Source organism: Bombina bombina, chromosome 1 (assembly GCF_027579735.1).
Source record: "Bombina bombina isolate aBomBom1 chromosome 1, aBomBom1.pri, whole genome shotgun sequence".
Taxonomy (NCBI): Eukaryota; Metazoa; Chordata; class Amphibia; order Anura; family Bombinatoridae; genus Bombina; species Bombina bombina.
This window is the reverse complement of record NC_069499.1, coordinates 1,584,515,728-1,584,541,205: the sequence shown is the minus strand read 5'-3', so window position 1 is coordinate 1,584,541,205 and position 25,478 is coordinate 1,584,515,728. Positions and strand designations below refer to the sequence as shown.

At 42.0% G+C, this 25,478-nt stretch overlaps 1 protein-coding gene across 1 annotated transcript in view; it reads left to right on the top strand.

Moving 5' to 3' along the window:
- TBCD (tubulin folding cofactor D) overlaps nucleotides 1–25,478 on the top strand; it is a 1,563,032-nt gene that overhangs the window by 910,690 nt on the left and 626,864 nt on the right. The window contains exon 30 of the mRNA XM_053710319.1: nucleotides 1,024–1,115. Coding sequence (XP_053566294.1) covers nucleotides 1,024–1,115 — 92 coding nt within the window. The remainder of the gene's footprint in view (nucleotides 1–1,023; nucleotides 1,116–25,478) is intronic.

The window sequence follows — 25,478 nt, the reverse complement described above, 5'->3', positions numbered from 1 at the left end:
GGAGAAAACAGAATTTATGCTTACCTGATAAATTACTTTCTCCAACGGTGTGTCCGGTCCACGGCCCGCCCTGGTTTTTTAATCAGGTCTGATGAATTATTTTCTCTAACTACAGTCACCACGGTATCATATGGTTTCTCCTATATATATTTCCTCCTGTCCGTCGGTCGAATGACTGGGGTGGGCGGAGCCTAGGAGGGATCATGTGACCAGCTTTGCTGGGACTCTTTGCCATTTCCTGTTGGGGAAGAGAATATCCCACAAGTAAGGATGACGCCGTGGACCGGACACACCGTTGGAGAAAGTAATTTATCAGGTAAGCATAAATTCTGTTTTTTACCTCTGTGATTACCTTGTAGCTAAGCCTCTGCAGACTGCCCTTTATCTTAGTGCTTTTTTTCTTTCTTCTTTTTTTCAAACTTGCATTTTAGCCGATCAATGCTGGTTCCTGCATAACTCCACGGGAGTGAGCACAGTGGTTTCTATATGGCACACATGAACTAGCACCATTTGACTGTAAAAAGCTAATAAAATGCATTGAGATAAAAATCGGCCTGCAGGGGCTTAGAAACAGGCACAGATTTAGAAGCTGTAAGGTATATTCATGTGACAAAGCTGGGGAATGGATATGAAATGTGTTATCTATCTTTTTAACAATGAAAAAAATCAAGTAGACTGTCCCTTTAAACTTTCATGATTGCTAAAGATCGACAAAAACGTTCCTATTTACTTCTATTATCTGCACATATATGCCTCTTGTCAGTAGCTCACCAGAGGCCTTCAGCTAGCTCCCAGTAGTACATTGCTCCTCCTCCTACAAAATATACCAAACAAATAAAGCAAGTGTGATAAGCGAAATGAATTGGAAAGTTGTTTTCAATTGTTTGCTTTGTCTATATCATAAAAGAAGAAAGAATAAGTTCCCTGTCCCTTTAAGATTCCCTCTGCCGTGTATAAAATGCTTTGTAAAAACAAACCGGCCATTTCACATTTGCCTAACTCTGCATCTTCTTTGACTTTGAGGTTTTGGACGGCCTAAAGAAAGTGAGCAGTATTTCTGGGAGAGACGTCAGCTTTGCGGAGTCCAGAAGAGACGCACTGAAGGCTGTCGCTCAGTAAGTTCTACCCATCCTCTTTATATAGATTATTCACTACAGTGTGCTAAATCCCTGTGCAAGATGACCATTTGTACATTAATTCCATCAAATCCTGTACTCTTAAATGTATGTTTGTATGTTAGAGGATTTCTTTAAAAAAACAAACATTTCAGAGCAAGAAGTAGATACTGAGCGTCGTATATAGCTCTGTAGCAGTACTTTACCTCTGAGAGTGTTAAACACACAGTTTTCTAGGCTCATTATTGCAAAGGTGACATGCTCTAATGAAGAAACTTCCCTTTAAATACTCGCACTCTCTAAATGGTGTGTATTTCTTCTGTTATGTGTGATCAGTCCACGGGTCATCATTACTTCTGGGATATAACTCCTCCCCAACAGGAAATGCAAGAGGATTCACCCAGCAGAGCTGCATATAGCTCCTCCCCTCTACGTCAGTCCCAGTCATTCTCTTGCACCCAACGACTAGATAGGATGTGTGAGAGGACTATGGTGATTATACTTAGTTTTTATGACTTCAATCAAAAGTTTGTTATTTTAAAGTAGCACCGGAGCGTGTTATTACTTCTCTGGCAGAGTTTGAGGAAGAATCTGTCAGAGTTTTTTACTATGATTTTAACCGGAGTAGTTAAGATCATATTGCTGTTCTCGGCCATCTGAGGGAGGTAAAGGCTTCAGATCAGGGGACAGCGGGCAGATGAATCTGCATTGAGGTATGTAGCAGTTTTTATTTTCTGAATGGAATTGATGAGAAAATCCTGCCATACCGTTAAAATGACATGTATGTATACACTTCAGTATTCTGGGGATGGTATTTCACCGGAACTACTCTGTTAAGGGTCACTAATCCTTTTTAATAACTATTTATCATGTTAAACGTTTTTGCTGGAATGTAGAATCGTTTACATTGCTGAGGTACTGTGTGAATAAATATTTGGGCATTATTTTCCACTTGGCAGTTTTTTTGCTTTAATTGTGACAGTTTCGTTTCTCTTCACTGCTGTGTGGGAGAGGGAGGGGCCGTTTTTGGCGCTCTTTGCTACGCATCAAAAAATACCAGTCAGTTACTTTTATTTTTCCTGCATGATCCGGTTCATCTCTGATAGATCTCAGGGGTCTTCAAACTTCTTTGAAGGGAGGTAAATTCTCTCAGCAGAGCTGTGAGAATTCTTATAGTGACTGTGAATAAAAACGTTGCTTTGTATTTTTTATGTCAAATTTAATTATTGTTATTTTACTAATGGGAACAAACCTTTGCTAAAAGTTTTGTTATTTTAAAGTTTGATGCTATAACTGTTTTTCAGTTCATTATTTCAACTGTCATTTAATCGTTAGTACCTCTTTGAGGCACAGTACGTGTTTTGCTAAAAAAGATTATAACCAAGTTGTAAGTTTTTTGCTAGTGTGTTAAACATGTCTGACTCAGAGGAAGATATCTGTGTCATTTGTTCCAATGCCAAGGTGGAGCCCAATAGAAATTTATGTACTAACTGTATTGATGCTACTTTAAATAAAAGTCAATCTGTACAATGTGAACAAATTTCACCAAACAGCGAGGGGAGAGTTATGCCGACTAACTCGCCTCACGCGGCAGTACCTGCATCTCCCGCCCGGGAGGTGCGTGATATTTTGGCGCCTAGTACATCTGGGCGGCCATTACAGATAACATTACAAGATATGGCTACTGTTATGACTGAAGTTTTGTCTAAATTACCAGAACTAAGAGGCAAGCGTGATCACTCTGGGGTGAGAACAGAGTGCGCTGACAATGCTAGGGCCATGTCTGATACTGCGTCACAGCTCGCAGAGCATGAGGACGGAGAGCTTCATTCTGTGGGTGACGGTTCTGATCCAAACAGATTGGACTCAGATATTTCAAATTTTAAATTTAAATTGGAGAACCTCCGTGTATTACTAGGGGAGGTCTTAGCAGCTCTCAACGATTGTAACACCGTTGCAATACCAGAGAAACTGTGTAGGTTGGATAAATACTTTGCGGTACCGGCGAGTACTGACGTTTTTCCTATACCTAAGAGACTAACTGAAATTGTTACTAAGGAGTGGGATAGACCCGGTGTGCCGTTCTCACCCCCTCCAATATTTAGAAAGATGTTTCCAATAGACGCCACCACTCGGGACTTATGGCAAACGGTCCCCAAGGTGGAGGGAGCAGTTTCTACTTTAGCTAAGCGTACCACTATCCCGGTGGAGGATAGCTGTGCTTTCTCAGATCCAATGGATAAAAAATTAGAGGGTTACCTTAAGAAAATGTTTGTTCAACAAGGTTTTATATTACAACCCCTTGCATGTATCGCGCCGATTACGGCTGCGGCAGCATTTTGGATTGAGTCGCTTGAAGAGAACCTTAGTTCATCTACGCTAGACGACATTACGGACAGGCTTAGAGTCCTTAAACTAGCTAATTCCTTCATTTCGGAGGCCGTAGTACATTTAACCAAACTTACGGCTAAGAACTCAGGATTCGCCATACAGGCACGTAGGGCGCTGTGGCTAAAATCCTGGTCAGCTGATGTTACTTCTAAGTCCAAATTACTTAATATACCTTTCAAGGGGCAGTCTTTATTTGGGCCCGGTTTGAAAGAGATTATCGCTGACATTACAGGAGGTAAGGGCCACGCCCTACCTCAAGACAAAGCCAAAGCTAAGGCTAGACAGTCTAATTTTCGTCCCTTTCGGAACTTCAAAACAGGAGCAGCATCAACCTCCACTGCACCAAAACAGGAAGGAGCTGTTGCTCGTTACAGGCAAGGCTGGAAGCCTAACCAGTCCTGGAACAAGAGCAAGCAGGCCAGGAAACCTGCTGCTGCCCCAAAGACAGCATGAACCGAGAGCCCCCGATCCGGGACCGGATCTAGTGGGGGGCAGACTCTCTCTCTTCGCCCAGGCCTGGGCAAGAGATGTTCAGGATCCCTGGGCACTAGAGATCATATCTCAGGGATACCTTCTAGACTTCAAATTATCTCCCCCAAGAGGGAGATTTCATCTGTCAAGGTTGTCAACAAACCAGATAAAGAAAGAAGCGTTTCTACGCTGCGTACAAGATCTGTTAATAATGGGAGTGATCCATCCGGTTCCGCGGTCGGAACAAGGACAAGGGTTCTACTCAAACCTGTTTGTGGTTCCCAAAAAAGAGGGAACTTTCAGGCCAATCTTAGATTTAAAGATTCTAAACAAATTCCTAAGAGTTCCATCGTTCAAAATGGAAACTATTCGGACAATCTTACCCATGATCCAAGAGGGTCAGTACATGACCACAGTGGATTTAAAGGATGCTTACCTTCACATACCGATCCACAAAGATCATCACCGGTATCTAAGGTTTGCCTTCTTAGACAGGCACTACCAGTTTGTAGCTCTTCCATTCGGATTGGCTACGGCTCCAAGAATCTTCACAAAGGTTCTGGGTGCCCTTCTGGCGGTACTAAGACCGCGAGGGATTTCGGTAGCTCCATACCTAGACGACATTCTAATACAAGCTTCAAGCTTTCAAACTGCCAAGTCTCATACAGAGTTAGTTCTGGCATTTCTAAGGTCGCATGGATGGAAAGTGAACGAAAAGAAGAGTTCTCTTTTTCCTCTCACAAGAGTTCCATTCTTGGGGACTCTTATAGATTCTGTAGAAATGAAGATTTACCTGACAGAGGACAGGTTAACAAAGCTTCAAAATGCATGCCGTGTCCTTCATTCCATTCAACACCCGTCAGTAGCTCAATGCATGGAGGTGATCGGCTTAATGGTAGCGGCAATGGACATAGTACCTTTTGCACGCCTACACCTCAGACCTCTGCAATTATGCATGCTAAGTCAGTGGAATGGGGATTACTCAGATTTGTCCCCTACTCTGAATCTGAATCAAGAGACCAGAAATTCTCTTCTATGGTGGCTTCATCGGCCACACCTGTCCAGGGGGATGCCATTCAGCAGGCCAGACTGGACAATTGTAACAACAGACGCCAGCCTACTAGGTTGGGGCGCTGTCTGGAATTCTCTGAAGGCTCAGGGACTATGGAATCAGGAGGAGAGTCTCCTTCCAATAAACATTCTGGAATTGAGAGCAGTTCTCAATGCCCTTCTAGCTTGGCCCCAATTAACAACTCGGGGGTTCATCAGGTTTCAGTCGGACAACATCACGACTGTAGCTTACATCAACCATCAGGGAGGGACAAGAAGCTCCCTAGCAATGGTGGAAGTATCAAAGATAATTCGCTGGGCAGAGTCTCACTCTTGCCACCTGTCAGCAATCCACATCCCGGGAGTGGAGAACTGGGAGGCGGATTTCTTGAGTCGCCAGACTTTTCATCCGGGGGAGTGGGAACTTCATCCGGAGGTCTTTGCCCAAATACTTCGACGTTGGGGCAAACCAGAGATAGATCTCATGGCGTCTCGCCAGAACGCCAAACTTCCTCGCTACGGGTCCAGATCCAGGGATCCGGGAGCGGTTCTGATAGATGCTTTGACAGCACCTTGGAACTTCGGGATGGCTTATGTGTTTCCACCCTTTCCGCTGCTTCCTCGATTGATTGCCAAAATCAAGCAGGAGAGAGCATCAGTGATTCTAATAGCGCCTGCATGGCCACGCAGGACTTGGTATGCAGATCTAGTGGACATGTCATCCTGTCCGCCTTGGTCTCTACCTCTAAGACAGGACCTTCTGATACAGGGTCCATTCAAACATCAAAATCTAACTTCTCTGAAGCTGACTGCTTGGAAATTGAACGTTTGATTTTATCAAAACGTGGTTTTTCTGAGTCGGTTATTGATACCCTGATACAGGCTAGGAAGCCTGTTACCAGAAAGATTTACCATAAAATATGGCGTAAATACCTATACTGGTGCGAATCCAAACATTACTCATGGAGTAAGGTTAGGATCTCTAGGATATTGTCCTTTCTACAAGAAGGGTTAGAAAAGGGTTTATCAGCTAGTTCATTAAAGGGACAGATTTCAGCCCTGTCCATCTTATTACACAGGCGTCTGTCAGAAAATCCAGACGTCCAGGCTTTTTGTCAGGCTTTAGCTAGGATCAAGCCTGTGTTTAAAGCTGTTGCTCCGCCATGGAGTTTAAACTTAGTTCTTAACGTTTTACAGGGTGTTCCATTTGAACCCCTTCATTCCATTGATATAAAATTGTTATCTTGGAAGGTTCTGTTTTTAATGGCTATTTCCTCGGCTCGAAGAGTCTCTGAGTTATCAGCCTTACATTGTGATTCTCCTTATCTGATTTTTCACTCAGACAAGGTAGTTCTGCGTACTAAACCTGGGTTCTTACCTAAGGTGGTCACTAACAGGAATATCAATCAAGAGATTGTTGTTCCATCCTTGTGTCCAAATCCTTCTTCAAAGAAGGAACGTCTTCTACACAATCTGGATGTAGTTCGTGCCCTCAAGTTCTACTTGCAGGCAACTAAAGATTTTCGCCAAACTTCTTCCCTGTTTGTCGTTTATTCTGGACAGAGGAGAGGTCAAAAAGCTTCTGCTACCTCTCTCTCTTTTTGGCTTCGTAGCATAATACGTTTAGCCTATGAGACTGCTGGTCAGCAGCCTCCTGAAAGAATTACAGCTCACTCCACTAGAGCTGTGGCTTCCACTTGGGCCTTTAAGAATGAGGCCTCTGTTGAACAGATTTGCAAGGCTGCAACTTGGTCTTCGCTTCATACTTTTTCCAAATTTTACAAATTTGACACTTTTGCTTCTTCGGAGGCTATTTTTGGGAGAAAGGTTCTTCAGGCAGTGGTTCCTTCTATACAATGAGCCTGCCTATCCCTCCCGTCATCCGTGTACTTTTGCTTTGGTATTGGTATCCCAGAAGTAATGATGACCCGTGGACTGATCACACATAACAGAAGAAAACATAATTTATGCTTACCTGATAAATTCCTTTCTTCTGTTGTGTGATCAGTCCACGGCCCGCCCTGTTTTAAGGCAGGTAAATATCTTTTAAATTATACTCCAGTCACCACTTCACCCTTGGTTACTCCTTTCTCGTTGATTCTTGGTCGAATGACTGGGACTGACGTAGAGGGGAGGAGCTATATGCAGCTCTGCTGGGTGAATCCTCTTGCATTTCCTGTTGGGGAGGAGTTATATCCCAGAAGTAATGATGACCCGTGGACTGATCACACAACAGAAGAAAGGAATTTATCAGGTAAGCATAAATTATGTTTTTATATAGGTGTACTGCAGCTTCAATACGAAGTGATTTATTGTAGAGACACACTTGTTGGACCAGTGAAGACTCACATATATGCAAACTTGCACTCAGTTGGCACACTCAGGCCGACAGTTATTGTGTGTTTTGCCAAACAGATTACAGGATGCTACAGATTTACACATTTCTAGATCAGAACCACATACTTGGTACTTGCTGTGGAAGCCGTTTCACAAACTTGTATGTAGATATGCTCACTGCCCCATTCCTTAATCTGTTCAGAGAAATAAAGTGTACAGAGGTTAAACGTGATAGCTGACTCTGTATCGTCCTCCTTTGGTATTCCACATTTTTAGAACTGTAGTCCAGGAAGGGATTTATCACACTGAGTGTTACAACTTTGTTTTAGTGATTGTTAATATGACCCAGGCACCTACTTGCTTAGTTTTGCAAAAAGGGACTCTATTTGAGGAGGGTTAATTTTATATCTTTTTATTGAGGTTAAAATCAAATTACAACATGGATCAAAAAAATACTCAATGTACAGAAACCAAGAAAAAAGAATATCTCTAACAAAATAAATATATGTCACCTATACAAATTCATTTCTGTGACAAAAAGATCCATGTCTATATATACAAAAAAAAATCAAACCTAACATTGGATCTTAACCTCCCTTTTCCTAGCCTGAGCCACTTATGTTCTAGACATATGGCTAGCTACTAAGACATTTATTCCACAGAGAAAACAAAATAGTGAAAGAAGAAAGAAACGCTAGAATACATCTTGATTAATTAATACAAGAGGGACAAAACACCAAGTTTCACTATTTGAGGAGGGTTATACCTGAGTTTTTAGAGGCATGTGAAAAGCAGGCACTCAGCTATTTCCTTATCTAATCTCCTACTAAGAACAATTATACACAGATATAAAAAAGCCCTACATGTGCAAACAAAGGCTATGTGCAGAATAGCAATGTTAAAGGAAATGTGCACCCTGTGAGAAAGTTACTTTATCAGTTTATTTATAACAGAAGATATGAGGTAAGAACAGGGTTGTAAATCTAGGATAATTACAACATGGCAATGTCCATTCATTTGAATTGCAGGAAAAGGCAGCACAACAATTAATGAAAACATATTGCAAGTCACATAATAAAATATTTACTTCTATTGGCAGTGACAGTCCATGAGAACATTCATAACCTATGGAAATTACTCTACCTGGCCACCAGGATTCGGCAAATATACCCAACACTAGGTTATTAATATCCCTCCCACTTCCCCTACCCTCCCAGTAGTTCTTTGCCTTGTGTCATGGACGTAGGCAGAGAGAGGTGCTCTGTAAGTAGAATGAAGTATAGCAAGTATTGGCTTTCTTTGAGTGCCAGGGATCAAATATCCATATAAATCTCAATAGAGTATTGGTGTATATAATACTGACTGACGCTGTGCCTCCCATGCCTCTTTCCAGTTTCCTCCTATATCCCCTGTGTGATAACACAGTGTGTATCACACTAAATTATAGGCTTCTCATGGTTAAGTTGTCCCCTCTTTCATGGCAACTTGTCTAATTGAGAGGGGTGTTTCCCTGTCAATACACTAGATGCACTGTGCACATTCCCGACCCCTTTAAAGCAAGTGATATAAACAGACCGGTGTATCGGGCATCCAGCCATTTCAGTATATGTGGCTGAGAGAGGAGAGCTTCAGCCGCGCTGGTATACAAGACACAGATGGGTATTCTGTCCTAATTAGGAAAAGCCCTATAGCACCCAGACATATGTCACATAGGGGTGTTCGGGATGCGGCCACACCAGAACTCATTACCTGTTTTCTGGTTACTTAATTGTATCATGCAGGCCTGCCCGCCATTTCACGGGATTTGTCACTACTACAACTCTCAGGCCTAGAATTGATACAGGCTGCTGCAGTGGGCAGAGATGCAGATTTCCGCCATTAAGCAGCGCTTTTGCGCCATTTCCGATTCAGAACCACTGCGCATCATACCTGAGAGAGAGCGGTAGCAACGCTGTTTGGCCGGACTAGGGGTGGTTAGACAATCTAAACAGGGCTTAAAGGGGAACAGTTAGTTGGTGCATTAGGAACCAGGTACCAGCTGTGAAGTTCACGATTGTTGCTGCAATAGTCATTACAGACCAATATTATGGACGACGTCTGGAGGAATCAGTAAATTCCATTGACAACAGTAAATGTATGCTTTGCTAATTAATTACTGTGAACCCTCCGGCACAATTGTTGCCCAACATATGTCCTGACCTCATATTCAGGAGGCCCAAGTAGACAGACCAATGAGGAGTTCCCGTTTGACCCGTCTCCTATAGGCCCTCCTGCGGCTTCTCAGATCTCGGCTGACAAGGACATACATGTCCAACAGCCTATGAATACAACCACAGTAGCCCCAAAGCACTGTGTAGAGAGCATCACGACCCCGGCTGGGGTGGCCCTGTTACCTGATGATCTCACAGCCTATATACAGGCTGTGGTATCAGCTGCCCTGAGGAATAGACCAGTATCAAAGAAGAGGAAGAGAAAGGTTAAACATTGCTCTACAGTATGGAGCCCAGGTGCGGTGGTAGAGGCCAAAACCGACAGTTATGGGTAACCTTCTGATGTGTGACCCTTAGCTCTGATGGAGAACTTCTTTCCTCTGACCCTTCTGATGGAGAGTCGGTAGAGGACTCTGAGAAGGGTACGATTAGGTTCAAAGTGGATAGAAGTGGGTTCTATCTACCTTAGGGGTTCTGGTGGAAAAAACGCCTGAGGAGGAACTGGTTCTGAAACTTGAATCTGTATTTAAACCTAGGCCCCCTGAGGTGTTTCCTGTACCCCCGGTTATTGCTGAGTCCATCTCCAAGAATTGGGAGAAGCCAGTGATCCTTTTATGCCCCTTCGGCATTTAAGAGATTGTTATCTGTTCCATCTGCGCATGAGGAGGTTTGGAACAGTGTCCCTAAGGTCCCTCTAGAGGAGATCCAAGAACATATACAATCCCTAAGGCTGGCAAATGCTTTCATCAGGGATGCCATTCTGCAAATTATTCGCACAGTCACAGCTTTCCTACTGCAAGACAAGAAATCTAAACCTAAGGGTCATTCGGCTGGACTTCTTGTTCCTTTCGTCCAAAAAGTAGACAAAGGAGCGCAGAACCGCCTAAGACGGAGTCCCCCAGGGGGCTATTGGAAACCCACCCAGCGATGGAACAAGAACAAACTGGCCAAGAAAGCATCCCGGTATAATAAGTCAGCATGATGGGTTCACCCCCGACCTGGTACCAGGTTGTGTGGGGGGGCAGACTTTCTCTGTTTCAGAGGGAATGGGTTCAGTCCTTCCAGGTCCCTTGGGTGCTGGACATTGTTTGCCAGGAATACAGAATAAGCTTTCGGTTCCATCCCCTAAAGGACCTCTTCTTGCTGTCAAGAGTGTCAGGAAACTCAGTAAAGAGAGTGGCACTACTCCGCTGCGTGGAAGACCTCATTGCCATGGGAAAGGGTTTCTACTCCAATCTGTTTGTGAACCCCAAGAAAGAGTGCACATTTCACCCTATTTTGGAACTGAAGGGACTCAACAGATTCTTAAGAGTTCCCACCTTCAAGATGAAAATAAGATCCTTCCTTCCCCTGGTTCAAGAGGGTCAGTTCATGTCTACTATAGACCTAAAAGATGCGTACCTTCACATTCTGATTCACAGAGATCACTAGCGTTTCCTACGGTTCGCTTCCTAGACAAGCACTACCCGTTTGTTGAGCTTCCATTTGGACTGGCTACGGCACCCCGAGTGTTCACCAATGTGCTTGTAGCTCTGCTGGCCGCGGTTCGTATGCAGGGGATCGCAGTAGCTCCTTACCTGGACTACATTTTGGTCTGTGAAACAGCGTTTTTTTAAAAAAAAATTAATAGGGAATATTAGGTTTTATAAATGTTTGGCTAATATAATGTTATATAATTCTGCACTATGTATAGAATTATATAACATTATTTTTAAAGTTTATTGTCCCTTTAAGACCTCCCTTCCGTTCTTTTGCTTGACTGATAGGGGAGAGGAAAAAAAAAAAGGAAAGGAGGGAAAACCCCACCAAGCTACACATCATTTAGCCAGCCAATCTCTCCTCTTAGGATGGCACCTTGCACATATGATGAATTATAAAAAGGCATATAAATTTGTTTTTTAATACAGTTTCCCCATTTTTTAAAAAAATATTGCCACCTCGGCTTCTGAATTAATCACATAGTCAAATTGTTCAACTGTCATCTTTCCCTCTTATTTGCTTAGAAACTGGGTAAAGCTAGGACCCCTTCTAGATTTCCAAGAACTGAAAATTACATTTCTAGCACATAATACCACAAAACTAATAAATCTACTGTTATGTAGCCTATTCCCTCTTTTAAAAATATGATATCTTCTATTTGAAGTTCAATATTGTATTGTATAGTCTTAGAGAGCCAGAAGGAAACCTTGTGCCAAAATTGTTTGATTTTTGGGCAGTCCCAGATACAGTGTATTAAATTAGCGAGGTGAAGACTACAACTTGAACAACTTATAAATGTATCTGCGCCCCAAGAGGCCATCCTGCTAGGTGTTATATAAGACCTATTTATAAGTTTAATATGAGACTCACACCATGACATAAGGAGGGTGTTATACTCTTTTGGATCATGTCATTATTAACCCCGCTCAAATCCCAAGAACATTTCAACACTTATTATCATATTGTCCTTACCTTCCTTTCGCTTTAGCAGTCTATACCACGGAGATATAGAATATATCCCTGCTTTAAAAAGACATAAGAGCGGTTAATAGCTTCAGGAAATTCTGGATTGCCTACTATAGGTAGGTATTTGGAAGATTTAAAATTGATTCCTAAAAATTTGCACATTTTTTGCCAAGCCAGAACTGGATTTTTAAAAGTAATCATTCCCTTTATCGAGAGTGGTAGTTTTTAATTTCTAAAGGGGAATTACTTTCAACCCCACTGGTTTGAGCAGACTCGGCCACTTCCAGTTAAAAGAAATTAAGCAAACATCCAGTAACCAATCTACTACCACTTTAACCATACAAACCTAATTATATTTAGATAGATTTGGAAGACTCAGTCCAGCATACTCCTTTAACTGCATCATTTTAGCTAATGACATTTTCGCTTTACCTTTACCCCAGAAGAACTTTCTTGGGAAAATAATCATCTTTACAATATTAATTTTCCCAACCAGGGAAAGTGGTAAGTTAGACCATTTCCTTAAATCTTCCTTAATAATCCGAAATAATGGGTCATAATTAATTTCATACCATTTTCCTAGGAAAGGCTAAAGTTAATTCCTAAATATTTCATATGGTTTTTAACCTCTTTAAAGGGAGTAGAGACAATCGGACCCTTACTCTTTCAGACTTTTGCTTATTAATCTTATACCCTGAGAATGAGCTAAAGATTTGGAACAGTTCAAGCAGTCTGGGGATATTCTTTTTAAGATCACTAACAAAAATCAGCAAGTAATCTGCATACAGAGCAATCTGAAGTTCTTTAGAGCCTAGATCTATTCCTAATACAGCTAATGGTTCTATGACTAAATTGAACAGTAATGGTGAAAGCGGACACCCTTGTCTTGTTCCTTTGTAAAGAGGAAAATTGGTAGTGACATCTCCATTAATTATAAGGGCTGTCAGAGGATTATTGTATAAATCATGTACATACGAACAGAACGGACCGCTAAAACCAAATCTATCTTACACTTCAAACAGATGATTCCAATGTACTGAGTTTAACGCTTTTTCAGCATCCACTGTTATAATTACTCTGTCTATATCTGCTTCTTTTAAACTTTTAGCATCCTTCCAATATTAATCTAATGTAACCAAAACCTTTCTAATATTAATAAAATAAGTTCTCCCATTCATAAAACCTGTCTGATCAACATTAACCGTCCAGATAAGATAGTTTTTAGCCTATCGGCAAGTATATCCGCCAACATCTTATAATCTTTATTTAATAACGCTTTTGGCCTATATGAGTTCATATTCTCGGGATCCTTATCTTTCTTCAAGATTAAAGTAATGAGAGAGCAAGTGAAACTTTTCGGCATCTCTATACCATTAATATAAAAATTGTTTAATACATTTTGGATATGAGGTGTAATCTCATCTATCAGGATCTTATAATATTCTGATGGCAACTGATCTGGGCCTGGGGCTTTATTTAGTGCTGAGGTTTTATAGCCTTCCATATCTCATCTAGGGATATTGGTCTGTTGAGATCCACTAATTCATTAGTTGCACTTTTTCCAAAAAAATTCTTTGTACCCTTCATGTATTTCCATTGATTTATATATGTCTTTAAAATAGTTATGAAATGCTTCCTTGATGTGCATTCTAGAAGTTAACCTTCCCTCTTTACTCTTGAAGGCCTCTATAATATTGGATCCACGCACTTGCTTTACCGCATTCGCTAACATTTTACCAGTTTTACCCCCATACCTATACAGCTTGGCCTCTAAGAATACCTTGCATAGTTTTCTTTTTTCTTTTGATGCAGAAAGACATCCCTTTCTTTTTTGGTATTGGTTTATTTAGCCCAATTTGCCTGATTAGAGATTTTAAATATTGATTATATGAGTTAAAGAGCAATTAGATAACTGAATTTCTCTAACAGTGTTTTTCTTTTTTAATTTACAAATGTATGCTTTGATTTCCCCTCTAATCACCGCTTTAGATGCCTCCCAAAATATCTGGTTACTTTCTACTGAGACTCTGTTGAATGATTCATATTCTTTCCATTTATTCTTTAACGAATTTTTAAAGTTAACGTTAGAGAAAAGATATTTAGGAAAAAAGAAAGTAGCTCCTTTATATGGAGAGCAATTAAATGGAATACTCAATCTAATTGGGGCATGATCTGAGATAGTTATAGGGGAAATCTCGGATTCTAAGCCCTGTCCAAGTAATGACTCATTAACTTAAAAAAAAAATTAATACGAGAGAACGTCTTATGAGTTTTAGACTCGCAGGTAAACCCTTTTACATCAGGGTTTTGAATTCTCCATATATCCTTCAAATTGAGAGCATTCCTAAAATTCTTTAAGATTAATATATCGCGTTTAGGAACTAATAACTGTTTACTCCCTAGCTGAAATATGTCAATGGGAGACTGATAAATTAAAATCCCCTGCTATGATCAAATTGTGGTGCGTATAATCAAGCAATTTTCTCTGTAGCCTATTCCAAAACTTTCTATCACCATTTGGGTCATAAACATTACATAAGGTGAAGTGTTTCCCATTTATTTCTGTTTGTACTATAACGAACCTCTCCTTGGGGTCTAATTCTTAATTTATAATTTTATATATATTTTTTTTTATTAAATAAGAGCGCAGCACCCTTTTTCCTTTTAGTGCAAGGGGTAGCTATCACCTCACCAACCCAACCACTTCTCACCAATTCTTTCTGCTGCAGATATGTTTTTTGTAGGAAAGCTATATCCGTTTTCATTTTCTTTAAATGGTTTAAAATAATTTTTCTTTTTATCGGGGAGGTTATGCCCCTTACATTCCAAGATATTATGTTACAGAATGCCATCCCAATTTGAAAAAGATAAAAAAAAAAAAATGAAGGGGGTAAAATCCACACAGCAACTACATATACAACTGTATAAATGGCACAATTTGCACCGCCTACAGCACATTTTATCATAGACATAAGTGAATGGGAGCATCCTCTCAACATCACCAGTTACCCTTTAAACTTGAAAATTCACTGGCTTCTGTAGCGTTATTAAAGAACTGCCAGCCACCATCTCTCTGTACTTTTTGCAGGATACACTTAATAAGCACTGAGGCCTTTCTTAATTAGACTTGTACAAATAGGGGCCATGTATTTCCTTCAATTTGATGTTTCCAAGGAAAAAATCTTGAAAAATAAGTATTTGTTCATCACCTATCTTTACCGATTTTTTTTCCTATAATAGTGCAGAACCTGAAAATTAAGACATTTGGCTATGAATGGTCTTTTAATTATAGATGAATCTGCTCTAGTTCTTACTGGGACAATTCTATGTGATCTTTCTATCAAAATCTTGGGACTCTCCCTAGGCATATCAAGAAGAGCAGGAAGTTTTTCTGAAACAAATCTCACTAGATCACTAAACTCAGGTATTTCAGGAAGGCCTATAATTCTGATATTATTCCTTCGTGCTCTGTCTTCTATATCATCCATTCTCTCCTGCAATTTCTTAAATCTTTGGTCTATTTGTTTCTTATCTCTATGAAGTGTATACAATCTGTACTCCACTTCTGAAATGTGTGTATCCGCTTCTTCCAGCCAATTATTAAATTGCTTAACTTTGGCAGACAACACCGAAAAGTCTTGTCTTAATTGTTCAAATTGCGGAGTCATCATTTCAGAAAGCTTACAGGCTAAATCTTGAACATCTGTTATATTACTTATTGGACTACCTATTTCTGGTATATTATCCTGGATTGAGAACATATTCAATTTAGATTTACGCTTTGTTCTTAGGAGGAATTGTAGGTGATTTTGCCTTGGCTGAAATAACAAATTTGAGTGTGACCGTTAATGTGACGTTATAATGAGGTGTATTAGAGAAGAGAGAAAAAAATCTCTTACACAAATATAAAAGGAAAGATAAGGTAGCAATATGCTACTGGGTGAGAAAAAAGAAAGTGAGAAAAAAAGTGGAGGTTAACATATATATATATATATATATATATATATATATATATATATATATATATATATATATATATTACCAAGCTTTCAGCCAATTCCGTAATATAATTTAGCCCCTCAAAACCTAAATCAGCAAATATTATTAGAGCAAATTATAATTTAAACAGGTTTTCCCCAGAGCTTGCTAAATTGTACCAATATGACTTTGTTATGGGCCCTTATCCAGCCAAACAAGCTATTAACATATCTAGTTGTTTACACTTAGTCTGAAAAGGAGGTCAAAACTTCTAGATAGCATACAAAACTAATTAGACATAGGTAGATTTTTACATTGGCATATACTAGAAAAGAGCTTCTAGGCAAGATAAGAGAAAATTAAACATAGAGATACATTTCAGGTTATCAACAACTATTTTTGAAAGTCTCCTTTGCTTCAAGTTCACTGCTGAGCAGCAAACAATATCCGCTTGGAAATAAATGTACAAAGATACTTAAGTTCCAGAAATGTTGTCCCTTTAATGTCTAAAGAGGATAATATTGCCTCAAAATTATGAAGCAACCAAACACTTCTGTTGAGACAGATAAGTACTTTGAAATTCTTCTTAGAATGTAATAATGGAGAAAGTAGACAGGCAGCCATAAAAGTACTTACAATTTGTTTTGCAATTTCAACATAGTCCCTTATGTCAGAGGCTTACCAACAAAACTAGACAATCTGTAGTGTTGTGAATGTGTCTGGACAAATAGACACTTCTGTCTCCTAGAAATGGACTTCCAGCGTGGATCAATGTAGTGGATCCCAAAAAAGCTCTACTATACTCCGGATATCACCGATTGGCTCCTTCCTACAATGGAGCAACCAGAGCTGCAGGTCCTGGTGTGGGTGTCAGATACTCCAACTCTGCAACACACCTTAGATAACAGGCTCTAAATATGGCCATCCCCTGGGACTGCTCAGTATTCCAGCTTCCCAGACCTGGTAGCCATCCACTAGATTTCAACACTGCCGTGTGTGTGCCCTTGAAGTGGCTCCACACCGTGTTGCGTAGCCAGTCGTCTCGGTGGTGGCGCTTCTGTCTGAATACTTTTCCGCCCAGGCGTGGAACAGAATCTTACCACCTGTTACATGTCTCCTTGGCTCAGGGGTCAAATGCATCTACCAAGTAGATGGAACTATCACTTGCCGCAGGTGCAGGCAATGCCGGTAGATGAGGGCAGCTTAGCAAACTATTGCCGATAACTTGCGGTCACGTCCGCTGCCTCCTGTTGTTCCGGACAAGACCCTTCTACCTGCAGGTCAGAATAGGCAGCTGTATACAGGAGGCGTTAGCCTTCGATAGCAGACTCAGCGTCCTCGTGCAGAGCGAGCCTCACACACGTCATTACCGGACTTGCACAGTACCGGAAGTCCCAAAACCACTATGCATATTTTACCTCACAGATCAGTGCAGAGAGAAGCTTCAGAAAGCTTGTCGGCTGCTTCAGGCCACTGTTCATCCTTCAGTGGCACAATGCATAAATGTGGTAGGTCTAATGGTGGCAGCATTGGATGCTATACCGTTTGCTCGCTTTCATCTGAGACCACTTCAGTTGTGTATGCTTAGACAGTGGAATGGAGATCATTCAGATCTGTCGCAGATCATCTGCCTGGATACCCAGACAAGAGGGAGTCTTGCCTGGTGGCAATCCCCAACTCCAATTTCCTAGGGATGGGTTTCCGTTGGCCCTCTGGGATAATAATCACCACAGACACAAGTCTGTCCTGCTGGATTGTGGGGTGCCCTGAGAGCCCAAGGAACCTGGTGCCAGGAGGAAGTGTTCCTTCCAGTTAACATTCTAGAGTTGAGGTCTATATACAATGCGCTTCTAGGGTTGCCTCGACTGTGTTCTTCCCATTATATACAATTCCAATCGGACAGCATCATGACCGGGGCTTACATCAACCATCAGGGAGGCACACAGAGTTCTCTGGCGATGCATGAGGTGTCTAGAGAAACGTCAATGCCAGATTACAGCTATCCACATTACAGGTGTGGAGAATTGGGAAGCAGATTTCCTGAGCAGGCAGACTCTCGATTTAGGGGTGTGAACCCTGAATCAGGAGGTATTTATGGAAATAACTCGCAGATGGGGTGTTCCAGACATAGAACTGATGGCTTCCCGCTTCAATACCAAGCTCCCGAGATACGGATCGAGGTCCAGGGATACTCAAGCGTAGCTAGTGGATGCTCTAGCGGTCCTGTGGAATTGAAGTTATCTGTTTCCACCAATTGTTCTCCTGCCCCGAGTGGTATCTCGGATCAACTAGAAAGGAATACCAACTATTCTAATAGCACCTGTGTAGCCTGGCAGGACTTGGTACGCAGACCTGGGGAACTGTCTGCTCATCCTTGGCGATTGCCTCTTCCTTAGGACCTTCTGACTCAGGGTTGTTTGAGGCTGACTGCCTGGAGATTAAACAGTTGATCTTGGCTCAGAAAGGCTTCTCTGACAATGTGATTGATACTCTTATCCAGGCTCGCAAGCATGTCACCAGACGCATCTACCACAAGGTCTGGAGGACTTACCTTCATTGGTGTGACCAACAACATTTCTATTGGTGTAGAGTGAAGACTCTGCGTATCTTACAGTTTCTCCAGGAGGGTCTGGAGAAGGGACTATTGGCCAGTTCTATCAAGGGTCAAATCTCTGCCCTTTCTGTTCTGTTTCCCTTCTGAACATTTGTAAACTCCACAGCTTGGGTATTGGTTTCACATAGGTTAAGAATGTTCTCATGAATTATGCTTACCTGATAAATTGATTTCCTTCTTGGCAGTGAGAGTCCCCGACCCCATCGTGTGGTGGCAGCAGTGGCTTTTTTTGCACCTATATACCCCTTGTATCTCTCTTCACTTTTCCTTATCCTCGGCTGAACTTCTGGCGTGTAGGAGAAGTGTGAGGGATATTTATAACTTTTTTTTTTTCTTTTTTCTTTTTTTTTTTTAAAAAATATTTTTTTCCTTTATTGAATAGAAATGCACCGTACAGTAATATTAGAGTAGCATTACATCAGAACATATCATATAACATAGTATAACAGTATGTTTGGTTAACAGAAGTATACATTGCACATATTGGAATAATCAGAAATAGTAAAATAGGTGTGTCATAAGTGTACATTCTCATAGTAGTCAATATTGAAACAAAGGAAAAAAAAACAGGTATCGGGCATTATTTAGCCCTAGAAGAGGGGTGAATAGAAAGTGAGCCAACAGGGCCCACGTACAAATCTGTCAGACAACTGAATAAATGGGGATTATACACATCTCCCCCAGATAGGGAGTACAGAAAGAGATACAAAGGAGAAAGAAGGAGGCAGAGGAAGAGAGAGAGAGATAGAGAGAGAAAAAAAAAAAAAAAGGGGGGGGGAAAGAAGGAGAGGGAACGGAACGGGGGAGGAGACAGCATGAACTCTCGCCTCCCATTTCAGAGGTAGATCGCGCTACTGAAGGGTCTCACTCATCGGAGCTCAAACCAGTCAGACCACGTCTCCCAGTAAGAGTCCAGGGTACCATTTTCGCCGGCGACATATCTCTCCATCGTAGCGAAATGGTTTATCACATCACAGATCTCATTTAGATTTGGAGGCTCTGTTTGTTTCCAAGCCCGAGCTATGCACAGTTTAGTCGCTGCCAGGACGTAAATTAGGAACTTCTTGGTATTCAAGGAAAAAGACCTCGGAAGAATATGGAGCAAGGCCATCCCAGGCGTCAGGTGAACATCGAGATTCATGGAGCTGAGCAATAATTCAACCTCATTCCATAGGGAGGTGATCTTCGGACAACTCCACCATACATGGATGTCAGAGCCCTCACCATTACACTGTCTCCAGCACTCTCTGGTGGAGGATGGGAACATTGCTGCCAATCGGGTTGGGACTCTATACCACTTCAACACCCCTTTCATATATGTCTCAAAGACTGTGACGCAGTGAAGCGTCTTTTTAGTGAGAGTAATTGCATAGGCAAGGTCTTCTTCAGGAATAGAGATGTTGAGCTCACGACACCAAGCACGTATCTGCCATGGCACACCTGGTGTACAGTCATTTAGAAGTGTGGTATAGTGAAACGAAATGGGACAGGATCTCAGTGCTCCCGTACACCACCTAGACTCCCATCCTGTCTTCCCTCTGAGAGCAGTCGTGGGGAATCTCCTAGCCTTGACAACACTGAGCACTCTGAAGCTCTCGAAGCGGAACCATAGGGGGTTGTCCCCCCCGGGCTCCGCTAGTTGTGAAGCCGTCGTAAGGGTACCCGAGTGATACAGATCAGAAACCTTTGTGATGTCTTTACTTTTCCAGAAATCAAAATGAATCTCCGGTGAGTTCCAGAGTAGACCCCTCAAGCTCTGAATAGGAGAAGGGTAGAGTGAAACACCCTGTCTGTGGCGAAGCTCGTACCAGATACGTAAAGATTGACTGACAATAGGATTATGGATCTTAGCTAAGAGGTTCACATGCTTGGGTACCCAGATGGCATCTCGGAGGTCTAGATCTACCGGCAGAGCTAGTTGTTCCAAGTAATACCAGCCTGGTCTATCCGTCTCTACTCCCCATGCGGAGATATGTGTAAGTCTCGTTGCTTCATAATAGAGATATATGTTTGGAAACGCAACACCTCCCTTGGAGAAGGGGCTCTGGAGGATTTTATATGCTATTCGAGGAATCCCGCGTCCCCACACATATCTGAGGAAGACTCTATGGATCTGTTGAAGAATCCGATGAGGCACATTAAAGGGGAGGCAGCGGAATATGTATAAAGCCTTCGGGAGGAGTGACGTCTTAAGCGTGGCGACACGGCCTAGCCATGAAATCTCACGATGGTCCCATGATATCGCCAAGGATTTAATTTCGGCCGTCAACTTATCAAAGTTTAAGTTTGGTCATGGTGTCTGTGTTGTCACTGAGCATTACACCTAAGTGAGTTAGGTAATTTGTAGACCACTGGAAGTCAAATTTGTCCCGCAGTGCGTTTAGTCGTTCTGTGGGAATATTCATGGCGTATGCTTCAGTCTTAGCTACATTAGACTTGTAATAGCTATATCGGCCAAATGTATCAATTAGGTCAAAGACCCTCGAGATTGAAGACTCCGGGTTAGTCAATAGAAGGGTCACGTCATCCGCAAAGAGGGCAATCTTTTCTTCACATGACGGATATGTAACACCAGTAATTCCTTCTGATAGACGTATTGCTTGAGCAAAGGGCTCCATCACTAGGGAGAAAATTAAAGGGGAAAGGGGACACCCCTGTCTGGTGCCATTGGAGATGTTTATTACCGGTGAGCAGAAACCTGGGCCCCTGATACGGGCATGGGGTGAAGTGTAGAGGGCCTTGATGGCTACAACGATTTGGGGAGGAAAGTTGAACACTCTGAGGACTTCCCATAGGTACTCCCACCGTACCCTGTCGAAGGCCTTTTTCGGCGTCCAAGGACAGTGGGGTACCATTCCTTCGGGCATCTGAAAAAATCGTAATTAGGCGCCTCGTATTGTCTGGCCCCTGGTGGCCTTTAGTAAAGCCGACCTGGTCCGACTGTATTAGGGAAGGTAATAGGTTAACTAGCCTGTCTGCCAGGAGTTTCGAATAGAGTTTCGTGTCAACGTTTATTAACGAGATCGGGCGATAACTACTGCATAGCGTCACATCTTTATTCAGCTTAGGAATAGCGACTATTGACGCTTCAAGGTTTTCTCTTAATATTTGTCCATCTGACTTAATTTCGTTAAAGAGTTGACCTAGCACCAGAGTCAATAATCTCGAAAATTTCTTATAGAAGGCTCCAGGGAAACCATCCGGCCCCGGGGCTTTGTTGTTTTTCAAATTCTTAAGGAGTAAAGAAATTTCCCTGTCAGTGAACGGTGTTAGGAGAGATTCACCATCTTCCTCCGAAAGTGTTGGGAGACCGAGCTCCTTAAGGAAGTCGCCAATTTCCGTAGTCGTGGCCGATCGAGGGAGCTCGCTTTTGGAAATGTTATATAGTTTATCATAGAACAAAGCAAAAGCTGATCCAATATCAGCTGGGGCATAGACTCTCTTTCCATCTTGTGTGATGTAAGGTATTCTTGCTGTGGCTGTTCGCTTTCTCAATTTACCAGCCAAAAGCGAATCCGCCCTATTACTTTTGTGGTATAGAAGTTGTTTGAAAACTGAGAGAGCCTTTTGAATTCTCTGTAATTCCAGTTCCTTAATCTGACTTCTCAGACCCTGTACCTGTTAAGTGTTTCGGCCACCCGGAGGTCACAATGGAGCCTACCCAAGGGAGCTCCCTTCGTACGACTTAATTCTGCCACCTTAGTAATACAAAAACCTTGTAGGTAAGCTTTCAAGGCCGCAAATCTAATCTGATGGGACGTTTGCCCCTCTCGATTGTCTTGCAGGAACTTAGTTATTTCCTCCTCGAGCCCCAGTAGGAAGGAAGTATCCTTCCACAAGAACCGAGGGAACCTCCAGTAAGGCCTATCTATAGACGCTCTCGGGCCAAACACCTGGAATGTGACGGCGTCATGATCCGACCAGGTACAATAGTGTATACGTGCCTCATTGATAGAGTTCAGCGTCCATGAATCAACAAAAAAATAATCGAGCCTGGAGTAGGATCTATGGGAGGCTGAGAAGTATGTGAAATCTTTCACTTCAGGATGGTGTGCCCGCCATACATCAAAAAGAGAATGTTGTGCAATCAAATGTTGAAACTTCGGGGTTACCGATATGGTATAGGGGTCAATCCGTTTGTTGGAAGGGACCTTCTTGTCGAGGAGAGGATCCCAAACAAGGTTGAAATCGCCCCCTAGGACCAGGGTGCCTTGCTTCAATTTATCAACTAAGAGAAGAATCCTTTTCAAGAAGGAAACCTGTCTTTGGTTAGGGCTGTATACATTGGCTAGAGTGACCAATTGTTCATTAAGTTTCCCTATCAAGATAAGGAAACGCCCCTCCACGTCTCTTTCCACATGAACCAAATGGAATGCAACCCTTTTGTTAATCAGGATAGAAACGCCTCTCGTTTTGTCTTTATAGGTAGAATGGAATATTTCAGAGTAATCTGAGAACTTGAGTGTAGGTATATGAGCAGTCGACCAATGGGTCTCTTGCAAATAGACTACATCAGGGTTACGAGATTTAAGAAAGTTTCTCAACAGACTACGCTTGTTAGGGGAGTTCAGACCCTTCACATTCAAAGTGAGGAAGTTTAGCGCCATAGTAGGCTCGTTTCTGTTTTGCACCGTTCAGGAAGGGAAGGGAGAGAAGGGGAGGAAAAAAAAAAAAAAAAAGAAAAGAAAGTTTTAACACACCAAGGGTGGGAAGAGAGAGGGGTAAGAAGGAAGAATAGGGGCAGAGAGATAAGATACTGAAATACAGAGGGAGATGTGTTATCCAAGAGCTAGATCCCTGCAAGGAGTTAGGGACCAGCCAATGGAGTACTGATCAAGTATGAAATCACGTCTGGATTCTAGCTAATAATGTAGGGAAATAAGGGAGAAATTTAGAATCTGTGTTCACGTGTTTACAATGTAAACTACAATTCTGGGGGGGGGGGGGCGAGAACCCGTTGGGTAGGGTTACTTAAGTTTTTAAGTAGATAATCGTGGTAGCCAGCAGCTACGGGGTACTTAACATAGATGAATTCTAAAACTTCCTGACAAAAACATTACTAAGAATCAAGAAACAATTAACTAGTTAAATTAGGGGTATAGGGGGGACAGTCCATATGTAATAATAAGCTTGGACCCATTATGATGGCGGTACTCAACCTGTGGGACCTGACTTGATGTATGTGGAGGTTTATTGGGGTAGGTAATCACCAATGGTAAGGACTTTAGGGAGGAGTGAGTAGGTTGTGTTCTATATCTAAATGGACCAAAAAGTCATAATACCAGAATAAACATTTTCAAAATGGTGTATAATAGGATAAACAGAGAAAACATATAACTTTGGAACCTGCATAGGAGGAAAAACATATACAAGTCAATGCATTACAACCTAGAAAGAAAGAGAGAGAAAAAAAAAAAAAAAAAAGGGAGGGGGGAAGGGATGGGAAAGGGCTATTCTCTGGGAGTGTCATACATGGTATTAAAATCTTTGTCAATTGTGGGGTGTTAGTATATTCTATATATGCAGCATATTGTGAGGAGGCTTAAAGGTATGGTCCATAATTCAATAATGGGGGGGGGGAGAGGAGGAAAGAGAGGGGAAAAAAAACCAAAAAAAAAAAAAAACCTTGAGTTAAATTCAAACCTTGGTATTTAAATCAGAGAATGAAATACATCACATCACAACAACAAAAAAAAGGAACTTTTACATTTCTCGATACATTTCTATTCCCCTCTATCATTCCCTCCACCCCTCTCTCTCCATAACCTGGTGGACCTCAGGTCTTGGGGAGTCATTATGGCCCATAGACTGTTGGGAACCTGGACAGGGTCCCAAATAATAATATCAGGGGGTTTTCTACAACTAAAGAGGAACAGTCTATGGAGTTGCCAGCCACTCTGTCAGGAAAAAAGAAACATGGATCCAGGCAAAAACATAGCAAAAGAAGATACAGTCCCCCCTTTACCAACTAGGATACTTATCGTCCTGGGTTAATCAGTCATTCAGAATCTGGAACAGGAGACTCCGGCCGGAGTAAACCAGCCGTAGAGGATGAAGTAGGGTCTGAATGAAAACTAAAGGCAAAAGATGGTGTCTTATGGTTAGGTGATCTCTGTGGTAGAGGTTGCCACTCAGAAGCAGGTCTAATAAGTGTAGACTGGGACTTTAGGTGAGCAGCCTGTGGAGTTGCAGAAGGTTTCTCCCCTGAAGGCGGAGGGTGGCCCCTAGGCCCTGGTGTGTGGAGTAAATCCCAGTCTTTGAGATATTGACGGGCTCTATCCGGGGTGTTAGCAGCCAAAAGGTGGTTATCTTTGTGGATGAGGAGCTTTGTTGGATACCCCCATCTATATTTAATTCCCTGCTGTCGAAGGATTTTAGTAACCTCTCTAAATGTGGCTCTCTTTTGGATGGTAAACTGAGAGAGGTCTGGAAAGACTTGAATGTCCCTGAATTTTTCGGGTAAAGCAGGGTTGGAAAACATCGCTTTGGCAATCTGCTCTTTATATGTGAAAAAATGGAAGCGGGCTATCACATCTCTGGGCTTTTCAGATGGAATATTTCGCCCTCTAGGTAGCCTGTGGACTCTGTCAAGCAAATTTTCATTAGGTAGTTGTGGTGCTTTGAGATGGCCGCAGAATTCGGCTAAGAAAGATTCTAAGTCAGCAGCGGGGATTTCTTCTGAGATTCCTCGGAATCTGAGGTTGTTGCGGCGGGAGCGATCCTCAATGTCAGCCATCTTTGCTTCCACTGTGTCTAACATATCAACCACTACATGGGAATGGTTAGAGAGATGTGCCTGTTCTACCACCAGATCCTCTTGTTTTTGCTCCAGGGCCTCAACTCTCTCGCTGATTGTGCCTATGTCTT